At 57.4% G+C, this 13,817-nt stretch overlaps 1 protein-coding gene across 1 annotated transcript; it reads left to right on the top strand.

Annotated features, from left to right (window-relative positions):
• The first annotated feature begins 477 nt into the window (after positions 1-477).
• PRDM12 (PR/SET domain 12) lies at positions 478-13,800 on the top strand. The gene is made up of 5 exons (XM_044264224.1): positions 478-700; positions 2,559-2,749; positions 4,168-4,323; positions 11,951-12,062; positions 13,382-13,800. Exons 1-5 carry the CDS (start codon positions 478-480, stop codon positions 13,798-13,800), a joined length of 1,101 nt encoding a protein of 366 aa, XP_044120159.1.
• The last annotated feature ends 17 nt before the right edge of the window (positions 13,801-13,817 follow it).

Raw genomic sequence — 13,817 nt, 5'->3', positions numbered from 1 at the left:
GGTCATTAATAACCAATTAGGAGGGTCACTGCGGCTCCTATAAAGGCGCTGAGCTTTTGCCAAGGCGAAGACCGTCCGGGCCGGGTGTGCGAGAGGCGAGCGCGCGTCCCAGAACCCCTCGCCGCCGTTTCTCTGCAGCCGCCCGCCTCCCACCCGCCCTGCACCCCCCGCACCCGCCTCCGCCTCCACCCCTGTGTCTCCAGCCCTCCGCGCCGCCTCTGCCACCTCTGCTGATTTCTCCATCTCTCTCTCCCTCTCCGCCTGGCTCCCCCTCGTTCACTTTCTTCCCAGCCAGCCTCGCCTCCCGCTCCCTCCTGCGTCTTCCCCCCCCCACCCCCGTCCTAGTCCTCCCCCTGCTCCTCTTCCTCCTCCTCCGTCACAGCCCTCCTCTCTCGCTCCTGCGCTCCCTTCTCGCCCGCCGCATCCCCGTGTCCGCCCGGCCGTCCGTCCCCGGCGCCGGCGAGCCCCGGACCGCCCATGATGGGCTCCGTGCTCCCGGCTGAGGCCCTGGTGCTCAAGACCGGGCTGAAGGCGCCGGGGCTGGCACTGGCCGAGGTCATCACCTCCGACATCCTGCACAGTTTCCTGTACGGCCGCTGGCGCAACGTGCTGGGCGAGCAGCTCTTCGAGGACAAGAGCCACCACGCCAGCCCCAAGACAGCCTTCACCGCCGAGGTCTTGGCGCAGTCCTTCTCCGGCGGTGAGTCGCGCCGTCGAGGCCGGTCGCGCCCCCCCCCCCCACCTCCAGGCGGCGCCGGGTTCCCGTCCTGGCGACGCACGGGGCACGGCAGGGACACGGGGCGTCGCGGCTGTTCGGCGGGCCTCAGTTTCCCGGGAGCCGAACCGCGGCGCGAGCAGCCAAAGCCCGGGCGGGGCGGGAAGCCGGTCCGCACCCCCGGCGGCTCAGAGGAGGGTTGGCCGCGTCCAGGCTGCCCCGGCACTGCGGCCCCCGGCGGCCCCCGGCCCGCCCCTCACCCCTTTGAGCCGGCGGGTTCCCGGCATTTAAAGCCTTACTAGGCGTGTAATAGCAGTTGACTCAAAAAGAAGGGGTTTAAAATTCATTTAGTTAACTTGGGCTTGACCCGAGAAAGTTCCCACTTCAACCGAGAACTTTAAAAGGCAGGGGGGCTGGGGAGGGGGCGGAGGGCGGGCGGGCCGGCAGAGAAAGCCGCGGAGGGAGCGAGGGAGAGAAAGAGAGAGCCAGAAAAGTTTCTTTTCTTTAAGATGTCTCAAGTTCTTATTCCTCATTCATCAACCTGCAAACAATATCTTTGCCCGGCGCTGGCATCTCTGCGCGTCGCCCTCTCTTCCCCCCGTGACGATTTCTGTTCCTCTCTTAATTCACCGTGCAGACTAATTCCACTTCCATTCACGCTATGTCAACCATCTAATCCCCCCTTTTTGTAAGGGGAATTCCTCGGCCCCTTTTAAACAAGTCCTCTCCGCATTGAGCTACAATTTACTGCTACAGCATTCTTCCAGGGCTAATGAATTTAGAATTAGCAATTTCTTTCGAATGGAGCCGAATGAATGCTATCACTTTAACAGCGTGACAAATTGCCGGCCGCGCCGCAATGGACACCGTTTAACCCCCCCGCTTTCAGCCGGCCCGCTCGCCGGCTATTTTCCCAGGTAGCTTAGAGGGGAACCTTGTAAGACACGGAGGCCGTCCCTATGCGCCTCGCCGCCCCCACTCCGGCTGCCAGGCCCCGCAGGGGCAGGGGGTGGGGAGGGGGCTGGGGGCCGCCGGGTTCTTTCCCGCCCAGAGGGCGACTCAGGGCTCGCGGGGGTCCGGCGCCGCCCTTTAGGGCACCTGGGATCCTGGGCGGCGAGGAGGACCGAGGTGGGCCGGGGTCACCCAGAGAGCGCCCCGAGGCGGCCCGCCGAAGCCGGTGTTCCTTTTGCGCTTCCGCGCCCCCCCACCACCCCCCGCCCGCAGCCCGAGGTCTCTTCCAGCGCAGTCGCCAGCCGGCCCCACGCGCAGGGCCTCCCGCACCCCAGAAAAGAGAGCTCCTGGCAGCATCCGGGGCCCTTCGACAGCGCCCCGTGTTCTGAGCAGGGAGGCGCAGTGAGCGCGGATTGTCCCGCGGAAGGGCGATCCCAGGCTTGACCATCACCGCCTTCTGGAAGCTGGCCTCCGTTTACCCATTTGTAAAGCCGCCCGCTGCGGTGGGCACAGTCGTTCTTAAATCTTACAGGGTGGGGGTCAGGGAGGTTGTGGATGCTTTGAGAATTAGTGGAGAGCCCACATAAGTAAATAAATAAATAAAAACAATAAAAGCTCCTAGAAATGAGCCCCAAAGCACCTCTTGCTTCGGAGGGCACAGACGTTCCCGGGTTGCAAACGGAGGCGACTCTTGCGCTGAGCACCCCCCGCCATCGCCTCCCCCTTCCACCGCACACAAACACACACCCCAGTGACTTCTCCCGAGTCACTCCAGGGCGGGCCTGAGGTGGGTCTGGCCGGATGGGACCGCCCTGAGTCTCTGGCGGGAAGGGCCGACCATCCCCTGCCTCAGGCTCTTACCCAGTCCCCCTGCCCCCGGTGGCGGTCACAGAGGTGCAGAAGCTGTCCAGCCTGGTGCTGCCGGCGGAGGTGATCATCGCGCAGAGTTCCATCCCCGGCGAGGGCCTCGGCATCTTCTCCAAGACGTGGATCAAGGCGGGCACGGAGATGGGCCCCTTCACTGGCCGCATCATCGCCCCGGAGCACGTGGACATCTGCAAGAACAACAACCTGATGTGGGAGGTAGGTATCCGCCACTCTGTCCCTGTTGCCCCTGCTGGGATCTTGGGGTGCTTTGTCGCCTGTGCTGCCTGACTCGAGATTGCGGATCCTGCCGCCCTGTGCCTGGAGGTACATCCCCAACCCAGCTAAAACAGCTAAGGCCTTTGTTTGGAAATTCTGATCCTCTTTCCTCTGGCCAACCCTTGGGACTGTTGTTGGCCCTACTTCAGAGGAGGGCGCTGAGGCCCCAGGAATCCATGTCGCTTGCCTACAGCGCGGTTGGGGACAGCACGGAAACCAAAGAGACCTCCCAGGACCTGGATTCTTTTCCTCCGGAGAAAGTTGCAAGGAAAGCCCCCTCTGAGCTGGGGTGAGGGTGGCCAGCATGGAGAATGGAGGGGCCCATGCTTCCTAGGAATGGGCTTCTCAGCCCAGGCAGAATAGTGACAACTGGAAATCATCGGGGGACAAATTGGTGTTGAGTCAACTTTCTGAGTCAGTGACCCGCATGCCACCAAATGATCTCAGCACCTGTGAATTTTTATTCCCATTCTCCAGAGGGAAACTGAAGCTCAGAGAAGCTTCCACCCCAGCTTCTGACCCTCCTCTCCTTTGACAGTGCCAGATGTCAGGACAGCCATCCTTAGGACACCCTGAGGACAAAGCCATTCCCAAAGCATTTCCTCCCCCCTGGGGCTCTCACCACACAGCGGCCAGGCTGGCAAGCGCACCCTCTCCCTAATCTCATTTCCCTTCCCTCCATGGGTTCCCCCCAAGCCCCACCTGACAGTCCCTGGAGAAGCCCAGTGTCACAAATCTTGGCCCTGGTCACAGTGCAGGAGGAAGAGAATACGGCAATGGTCCAGACACCTGTCCTGACCTCACCTCCTCCCTCGAGACCTGGGCCAGTAGTTATCGTCTCCATTTGTTGATAGGTTAGGAAGTTGGGTTCTAGTCTGATCTCTGAGTACTCTTGGTAACTCCCACAAGGGGGCTTGGGCCAGACCAGGGTGCCACAGTGAGCCAGCCTTCCCTCTCCAGGCTCCTGGGTCCCCCTCTGATTCCTGGTCTGTGCTTGCCGCCGCTTTGGGGAGCACATCTGCATCCCCAGGGAATTAGCTGGATGGCACTTTGTCGAATCAGTGATCCCTTGGAGACCCTTTCCTTCCGGAGATGGGCAGAACGTGGCTGCGGGAGCCCTTGGGGCCCTGGAGACTGACACCCTGTCGGTCACTTCTAGCTGCCTGGCCTCCAGCTCTGAGCCCAGAGCCACCCCCCCTTCTCAGCAGGAAAGCTGAGATGATTATAGAGCTGCTAGCCCTTCCTGGGGCTGTTGTGGGGATAGAGGGAGCATAGGCTGATATGCCAGCAGCACGGGCCTGGCCCGGACACAGGTGGCTCAGCCTGCCTCACTCTGTCCCTAATTTACCTGTGCGCAGGTGTTCAATGAGGACGGCACAGTGCGCTACTTCATTGATGCCAGCCAGGAGGACCACCGGAGTTGGATGACCTACATCAAGTGTGCGCGGAACGAACAGGAGCAGAACCTGGAGGTCGTCCAGATCGGCACCAGTATCTTCTACAAGGCTATCGAGGTGAGTGCACGCGCTGCTGTGTACGAAGCCAGGGGGCAACTGGGAGAAGGGGTGCAGGCAGCCGTGTTCTGATGGGAGGGAGGGAATGGAGGAGCACCGATGCCGGCCCCCGCTGGCCCTGCCCAGGCATCATGGTCTCTGGGAGCAGGAACATCCTGGCAGGTTTTCTGCACTGCAGGTCAGCAAGTAGGGAACTTTTGACTTTAGGCCATTGTGGATGTCATGAGTCCCTCTACTGTGAGGTCCCCAGATAGCTGCTTAGGGTGTCCTGAGGTTCAGAAGCCAAGAGATACAGAGAGCAAGACGTGGGGAAAGCATTTGAAGGCGAGAGAGGTCATCGTGACTGCAGCATTTTCGCTGCATGCTGTTCCTTGTTCTGCACGCGTGGGACGTTGAAGCAGATCATGACTCCAAGTCTCGGCTGTGACACGTAGATCACGCGCTGTGTGAGGTGTCTCCTAGATTCTGTGGACACCTTATCCCTTATAATCTTTGTGTATTTAATCCACGAGGGAGGGTTCTGCGATGATCCACAGTTTGCTGACAAGGAGGCTGGGGTTCACTTGGTGGCAGGGGGACTCGGGAGCTCTTACCAGGCATTGGGGGAGATGTTGGTGCTAATGCCTGTGCTGGGTCGAAGTGCTTCGAGGCGAGGGAAAGGGAAAGGTAGCTGCAGATAAATATATCCCGTGGTTGAGAGTAGCTAAACCATGCCCAGGTCATGGGAAGGTTCAGGAGGATGGAGGAGGAGGTGATCCCAATAGGGAAACCTGGGACAGAGGCAGGAAAGCTCCGGGTCTACAGAGAGGGGCTGATGCAAGGCAAGGGGTGGTAGCCATGGTGGGCCAGGCTGTTGGCGCCCTCCAGGCAGGGTCTCTGGGCAGGATGCTCAGCGTCTGGCCCAGGAGCGGGACAAGCTGTCCTCTTTCCCCATGGCAGACTGGGGGTGAGTGCTGTGTGGGGGTGTGGATGGGATGTTTTCCCCCACCCCCAGCCCCAACTTGTCTGGACCTCCTGCTTCCACTCTGCTGGTGGAGAACACTAATGGAGAGAGGCCGTGTCCTCCCTTGGGAGTGGGGCTAGCCTTGGTTGAGTTTTGGAGAGGTCTGAAGCAAGTCTCCCAGGGACAGAGAATGACTTCCCTCTAGTCCATTTTTCTCCCTGGGACTCAGAGCCTCAAATCTTTCTAAGGCCTGAGGGGCACTGGGGCCTAGCAGCTTCTGGAACTGGGGTCCAGTTGTCCCTCAAAAACCAGGCTCCAGGAAATCTTCCAGGGATGACAACAGAATGGTCTTTGCCTGGGTGCTGGTGTGGCCTGGGAGGGGGTCCCAGCTGAGGGGTTGACTCTGGGAGCACCAGGAAGTGGAGGGTAAAGAAAGGTGCCCCTTTTCTGGACTGGCATTCGGGGGACGCGGAATAGCTTGGGGCTGTGTGACGGTAGGGCCGAAGTGGCCCAGGCACCTAGGACAAAGGTGGCTCCTGTGACCATCTGGCTGGGCCGCCACCCCGTGGGAACAAGGAATCGGCCTCAGGTGTGGCTGAATCTCACTGGAGCACAGAGTAACTCCAGGATCCTCCCCACCCCTGTCTTCCCAGCCTCACACACACATCCTCCCTGCTTCCCTGCCGTCCTGATACAGAGGAGATGGGAGACACACGGTCGTTCCATTCCTCCTCTCTAACACAAGGGCACGCACACGTACACAGGGACAGATGCACACACATGCACATGAGAGATCGTGGGAATGCTTGTGTGGTTTGGGGCCAAAGGACCCAGGCAACCCTAGAGTCATTTACGTTTTATTGGGATTTAAGTTGATAAAAGACAATCAGGAAAAAGAAATCGATTCATACAGGATAACAAGAGCGAGATGCCCTGAATTTCCAGTCAATGCTTTGCCCCAGAGGTAAGCAAGCCTGTGATGCAGGGACTGCTTGAGTGAGGGACAAGGAAACAGAAAATATCACGTTACGGTCATTTCGCTTTTCATCAGCAAAGCTGGACACTTTTCCCGGGGTGGCAGTTTTTCTCAAATCATCGTGTGGCCATGTCAGATTCCACTTACCAGACCAGGGCTGCGTCGGGGCCGGTGTGACCACACACCGTGCGCCGGGCAGAGACCAGGGCTCCCTGGCCCTTCTAGGCTCCAGCGGAAGAAATTGCTTTTCCTCCAGGCCACTCCCTAAAGTCTCCAGGATACACGGGCTGTTTATTTTGTGTGCTTGTGCGAGTTATTTGAGGAGATGGGCCTTGGCTACGACCCGTTTTCTTAGTCTTTCTGTCACTTAGAACTGCCGTTTATCTCCCCCTACAAATCACCCGTGACTCACCCCCAAAATGGGAAGGCCCATCTTTATTGGTAAGCAGGATGCACTGTCGCTGCTCCCCAATTTCCCACCGATACAAAATAGTAGCCCTCCAAATGTAGACAGCGTTGGAAGGCCAGCCAGTCAGTGGAGAACCCCCAGGCGGGATTGGCATCTGGCCGGATCTACGGCATGCCATTCCTGGGGCATTTTCCCCATAGATTCAACCACAGAAGAATTTACTATAATGTGAGGTAGGCCTTTGTAGAAAATGGCCTTTCTACAAAGCACCCAGCGCATAGCAAGTGACCATTTGGTGTCGAATGAGTAAGTCTTTCTGCAGGTGATGGGGACTGGGTCGAAAGGGAGGGACACACGGACCCCTGTTCTCCCAAAGAAACAAAACCACCTACCCCAGGAAGCAAGACCCTTTGATGCCAAAACTCCGTGCAAGGAAAGGATTTAGTAATTAAGTTACGAGAGCTTTGGACTCTGGAGCTGGGAAGAAAATTCCCAATCTTCCCCTCCCGGTGTCTTGGCAGATTACTGTGCCCAAAGTTTTCTTTTTCCTTTCAAACACCCAAACATTTTATATGGCAGCTCCCTGAGTACCATGTCTGCTTTTCCCGGCACCATTTTCCTTTTGACGTTGCTCAGGGCAGACGCAGTTGGGGTACCCTGATTATTAATAATAAGCATCGTTGATAATACACGGAGCATTTATCCCCTGCTGGTATCGTGCTAAAGTCTTAGCAAATTTTTAAGACTTGAGTCCTCTCCACTCTGTGAAGATATTATTACTATCCCCATTTTAATGATGGCAAAACTGAGATTCAAGGAGATCACAGGGCATTAGTGAGCTGTGATTTGAATCCAGGCTTGTCGGACCCCAGAGCAGAGCTCTTGGTCACCAAGCCGTGGGGCCTCCCCAATCAATACGTATTTGCTGGAACTCTATTAATTGGTGTGTCAGGACATCTGTGGTACAATGGAAATTGATATTCGTCCAGATGACACAGAGATCCTTCTGGACTAGGGTTTCTGCACCGCCCGGGGGGTGAAGGGAGGGTGTCCAAGCCTCCTGGGAGTGTGTTCAATAGTGTGACATACATTTAGATCAAAAAAACAAACCAAAACCAGATCGGTTTCCATTTGTAATAAAAATTCAGAAAGGGGGCAGGACAGAATGGCTGGGCTGGTGGGGAAGGTTCAGAAGCGCCAGCTGAGAGATGACATGATTTGTCGAGGGAAGACTCAGGCCCCGATACTCACCCAGAATCTCGGGGATGTGGATTTTATGGTACGGGATTCGGTTTCCTGGGGGAATTATTTGGTTTACTGTGTGTCCTGCATCAGTCCCTGCTGCCTAGAAGAGGACACCTTTGTGATTCTGGTTCTCCGGGCCTCAAAGGACAGTCCCGGCAGGGTCCTGTCAGTTACAGCTGGCAACGAAGAAACAGTAGCATCGAGGGACCTGGAAGCCTGGGAGGGCGACAGTGGCTGTTCTTTGCGCTTAGTCGGTCAGCTGCCGGGACCCTGGGAACCTGCAGACAATAGTGCCAGGATCTCCCAGCGAGTCTGCTGGTCCTGAGGGTCCTCCTGGTTATCCCATGGAGGGTACCAACGAGCAAGTAGGGACTGGGCACCCGGGCAGGGGCTGTCGCTGGGCTCAAAGGGGCTCAAAGCTCTGAAGGGCCAACAGACTCCACCTCTGGCCTTCTCCAGTGCTGGTGGCTTCTCGATATTTGTGCCATTCTCAATTCCAGTAGATTCCTCTTAATAGATTTTTTTTTTAAGTGGAGCCAGCGCAGGGTTTGAACTCACCCTACCCTGAGATCAAGACCAGAGCTGAAATCGAGAGACGGATGCTTAACCGACTGAGCCACCCAGGCGCCCTGGGTTTGCTTTCTTTAACATAGAGATAGTATAAAAAGTACTGTGTGCTTATTATTTTTTAAAAAATCAGATATCTCATATGAAAAAGTAGAAGCCACTCTGCCTGCCGTGCTGCTCCCCACCAACCTTAAATCAGCATTTCTGAATAGTCTCAAAATGACAAACCCTTCTGGGGAAAGAAGCTCAGAAAACTGGCCATCGTGGCTGGGCGCCCAGGGTGGGAGAGAGAGTCCCTTTTCACCTCCCCCGACCCCTCACCTGTTTACATGGGTTTGTCAATGTGTCTGCGTCGTTGCTCTGATTTCTGAAATGAACTCGGAAGATTAATTTTAATCCATGCAAAAAATGTGTTAGTAAGTAAATGCTGCACTTGATGTTAAAAGTCAGTATTGAAGCGCTTATTTAGAAAATCATATTCCAAACAATGATTTTAAATAATATTTGGAATTTGTGCAAACCCAGAGTTCTTGGCTTCTCACACATCACCACTGTTTTTTGTTTTGTTGTTTTTTTTTAAGATTTTATTTATTTATTTATTTGACAGAGAGAGAGACAGAGCTAGAGAGGGATCACAAGCAGGGGGAGCGGGAGAGGGAGAAGCAGGCTTCCTGCTGAACAGGGAGCCCGATGTGGGGCTCGAGTCCAGGACCCTGAGATCATGACCTGAGCCAAAGTCAGTCTGTAAAGCGTCTGACTTGGGATGGCCAAGTGGGTTGGGGAGCCACCCGGGTGCCCCAAATTTACATTGAATAACAATTGTTATTGTCCATTACAATGAGAAGGCTGGTGTTGCTTTGGATATTTGATTCCTGGGCTGAGAGTCTGGAGGTGCACCTCAGGGCCATATCCACTGGGGGCTCGAAGAGCCTGCTCTGCACATCTGTGCTCTCCCTGGGGGTGCCCCCCACCCCACGCCCCAGCAAAGCAGGAAGCAGTGGCACCGGAGCCTAGCCTGTGATGTTGTTCGTCCCTGACGGCAAAGCCCTGGGTTTTCACTGTGCCCGTGGCCCCAAGCCACACTGCAGGCTCTGTGGGGAGCACGGGGGGACTTTCCTGAGATGCTGGCGAGCTCAGGGAAAATTATAACACGCGCTCCTGCGTCCATCCACCCTGCAAAGTTTTCTGCACACGGCTCCGCTGAGCCCCGACCCCATGAGGCTGAGCAGGGGCACTGTCCCTCTTTTATAGTCCCAGAAACAGAGGCCTACCACCAGAAGGCAACTTGCACAGCAGGTGAGGGGCCCAGGTGGACCCCGAGTGTGACCTCTGCCAGTGCTGTCTCCTCTTCAGACAAGTCTGATGGGGGGCCTGGTTGCTTTCAAAGAACCCTGATTGTGAACATTGAAGCCAGGGGCCGGGACAGTGTCAGAGGTGACTTACAATCAGAGTCTCAGAGTTGGGGGACCTCAGGGATCGCGTTCCCCCACCTCCTCACTTGAGGACACAGGCTTAGAGGGGATAAGTGCTTGCCTAAGGTCACCCAGGGGCCCGGTGGCCCAGGGTCCATCGGCACCCTCCCACAGGGAGCAGTTTCCTTCGCAACAAACTGATCTTCAGTGTTTCCCTTCCTTCCTCCTCTTTTCTGGGGGACTCACGAAACCTCTGTCTTCTCCGTCCCCTTTCCAGCAGGGCCTCCAGCTCTGCCCCGCTGACCCCCAGGACAACGGCCATGACTGTGAATGGCCTTGAGGACTTTTGCAGTGGTGCCAGATTCTAACCTGTGTGCCCTCTTTGAGGGGCCACCGAATTCTCCTCGGGTTCAGGGACTGTACTTGACTCTAACATATTTGGACCCTGTACCTCCGAGCCAGTTTGGCACTTTCTGCCTGGCTTCCGGTCACTCACTGACCCCGAGGGCTTGACGTGATGGCCCACAGGCCGTGGGGGCAGGGACATGGTGGCCCCAGACTGAGCCTCAGGAGGATGGCCATGACCAGACCCCCTCACACTTTTCTTCCTCCACCCCTTCTCTCCTGCCCCTCTCCTTTCAGGGTCGAGCAGAACTGGCTGGTGGTCTGAGGGTCTTCCTGCCTCTGACCAGAGGAAGGAAGCTGTGGTACAGAAGGGTGTTGCATGGGGCAGGCCAGAGTCAGATGGAAGGGGTGGGCCTTCTCTGTAAGCAGGGAACCCAAAAGAGGGGGTCCCATTCTTGGGTGATTTCAGACACCCCAAGATGGAATCTTTGGCGCTTTAACTCCTTTGAGGCGGCAGAGGACCCAGGAGGAAAGCAAACCAGTTGCTGCCTGGGTGTGGCCAGATTACCTGGGAAGCTCCCAGAGTGACCCCCAGGATAGGTGGCAAATTGAGCTCTATGGGGTGCAGGCTTGGGAGGGTGGCAGCTCTTTCAACAGTCTTTTCTTTTTGTAAAGATTTTATTTTTAAGTCTTCTCTGCACCCAGTGTGGGGCTTGAACTCACAACCCCGAGATCAAAAGTCGCCCGCTCCACGGACTGAGCCAGCCCAGACGCCCCATCTCTCTCATTTGTCTTAGCTGGCTGGGGCCTGAAGGTTCCCCACTTGGGAGGGCTAACTGGCTTTCACCACAGGCCTATGGGCCCCTGGGGACATCCCGGAGTGAGGGATTTATGGTTCGTGCCTCCCCAGGAGCAGGCCTTCCACAGCCTCCCGGGACTGTCACTGCAAACCCCTTCCTCCCAGGGGCCTTCCCATTTCCCTGGTGCAGGTCCTCCCTGGGATTAGCAGAGAACTGTCACCATCTGTCGAGTTCCGTCCTGCAGGAATGGATTTTGTTCCAGGCTGTGTGCCTCAGTGTTTCCTGAGGTCGGGGGTGGGGGTTCCTCCACCCCAGTGGTTCTTTTTCAGCATTTGCCGTGTGCACAGAGTCACACAGAGCCTGTGATCCGGAGAGAGGTACACGGGGCGTGCTGCTGCCTTGTGGGCGTTTTGCGTGAGAGATGTTTCCAGAACATTATCAGACAGGATGTAACTAAGTACCGTGGGGTGCCCTGCAGCCCACGCTCCTTGGGAACATCTGGTTCAGTCCTGCCGACCGGAGGGTTGGCGGACGCTGGTTCCCCTCAGTAAGAAAGGAAACGTTTTCTAGCAGTACCTCACCTTGCTACAAGCCTTGCATTCTGCTGCTGTCACTTTGGAACTCTTATGCGGCTGGACGGCTGCAGCAGCTAGGACAGAAACGGCCAGAAGGCCTGAGCTGGGAGGGGGAAGCAGGGAGGGGGCAGGGGCTGAGCATCCCAGGGCCTTCTGTGTTTCTGCAGCTTGCTAGCGATGGCCCGTGTGGCTTTCTTGGGGCCGAGACTGGATCCACATCTCCATGGCAGGTGCAGGACAGCTGCCCCCTGGCTGCAGGGGCATATGCAGAGACCCTGACTCTCACGCCCCCCACCCCCCACCCCCGCCCGGGGCCTGCTGCCTCCCTGATCTTATCTGCCTTTCTTCTCTGTAGATGATCCCACCTGACCAGGAGCTCCTGGTGTGGTATGGAAACTCACACAACACCTTTCTGGGGATCCCTGGTGTGCCCGGGCTGGAGGAGGAGCAGAAGAAGAACAAGCATGGTAGGTAGCCTCTGTGAGGCCACAATGACAAGGGACCTGTGGAACCCAGAGTGAGAGAGTGAGTGAGTGTGTGCACCTGTTTGTGGCCTGCACGCCCCTGGTGTCCAGGGACCCGGGTTCAATCTCCAGCAGTATCAAGCCCATGAGGCTACTGGCTTAAGCAGGCCAAAGCCCTCCAGAGCTACCACCACAGTCTGGACACAAATGGCACTGTTTTCCGGACAAAATAAATTATCTGGGGGCAGGTTGGGTGGGCAGGATACCTGAGAGGCAGGAGTAAGGGCCCCGTGGTGGGAGCCTAGATTGAGTTCCCGTTCTGCTGTACGATCCTGGGAAGGGCTCTGTACCTCAGTTTCTCCATCTGTAAAGGCAAGATGTTGGTCCCAAACTGAGATGATCTTTAAACCCCCTTCCAGCTCTGACAATGTACATTTCCCTCTGTCCCTGGTGCAGGGCCTGGTGGAGGCGCTTGGTATTAACCTGTTGAATGAAGGTGGGGTACAGTGTGCCGTGTGTGTGCCGTGTGTTGTGGGGGACACTGGTCATCACGATAGACACCGTTTGCCCAAGACCTATTTCATACCAAGTATTGAGCTAAACCTTTTACAGGTATCACGCCACTTGTGTCCTCATAAAACCGTTGTGAAATCTGGTTAGAGGGAGAACCCAAGGCTCATGAACTACTATTTATGAGCTAATGTTTTACAAACAGTAATTTCTCTGATGCTCACAGCGGACTTATGGGGGTGATGTTACCATTACCTCCATCTCAGCAATGAGAAAGGTGAGGCGCAGTTCCCTGGTACATAGTAGACACTCAGTACATATTTGTGGGATGAATAAATGAAAGGGTTTATTTTGAGGGGGGAAGCCTGCCATTTACAGATGGCTACTCTGAGTGAGGTTCCTCCCGTATACAGGCTAAGGGCGGTCTAGTGCAGGTTTTTACGATCATCTCGGGAAGTTGTGCATAGCCCCGCGAGATCGTGGTCGGTACCCCTTTTACAGATGAGGACGTTGAGGTTCAGGGGCGAAGTCACTCAGCCCCTGAAGTCTCACAGCACGGTCTGGAGTCCAACTCCTCTTTGACCTCAAGTTCCTCCCATCCCTCTGGCAGCGCCGCCAAGCAGCCTGCTCAGACCCGCGCCCTCACCCCAGTGGATCCGAGGCGGGCGGGGCGGGACCCGCCGGGCGCCGGGAGGAGCGCGCGCCTGGGGGTGGGGCGCGGGAGCCGGGGCCGGGCGGCGCGGGGTCGTAACGAGGCTGCTCTCTTTCCCCCCCCCGCCCTGCCCCGCCCCGCGCCCTGCCCGCGCGGCCAGAGGACTTCCACCCGGCGGACTCGGCGGCGGGCACCGCGGGCCGCATGCGCTGCGTCATCTGCCACCGCGGCTTCAACTCGCGCAGCAACCTGCGCTCGCACATGCGCATCCACACGCTGGACAAGCCCTTCGTGTGCCGCTTCTGCAACCGCCGCTTCAGCCAGTCGTCCACGCTGCGCAACCACGTGCGCCTGCACACGGGCGAGCGCCCCTACAAGTGCCAGGTGTGCCAGAGCGCCTACTCGCAGCTGGCCGGCCTGCGCGCCCACCAGAAGAGCGCGCGCCACCGGCCGCCCAGCGCCGCGCTGCAGCCGCACTCGCCCGCGCTGCCCGCGCCGCACGCGCACGCGCCCGCGCTCGCCGCCGCCGCCGCCGCCGCCGCCGCAGCCGCGCACCACCTGCCGGCCATGGTGCTGTGAGCGCCGCGCACGCGCAC

This window comes from Neovison vison, chromosome 9, assembly GCF_020171115.1.
Source record: "Neovison vison isolate M4711 chromosome 9, ASM_NN_V1, whole genome shotgun sequence".
Classification (NCBI taxonomy): Eukaryota; Metazoa; Chordata; class Mammalia; order Carnivora; family Mustelidae; genus Neogale; species Neogale vison.
Note: the sequence above shows the minus strand (reverse complement) of the source record. Positions and strands in the feature narration are given on the sequence as shown.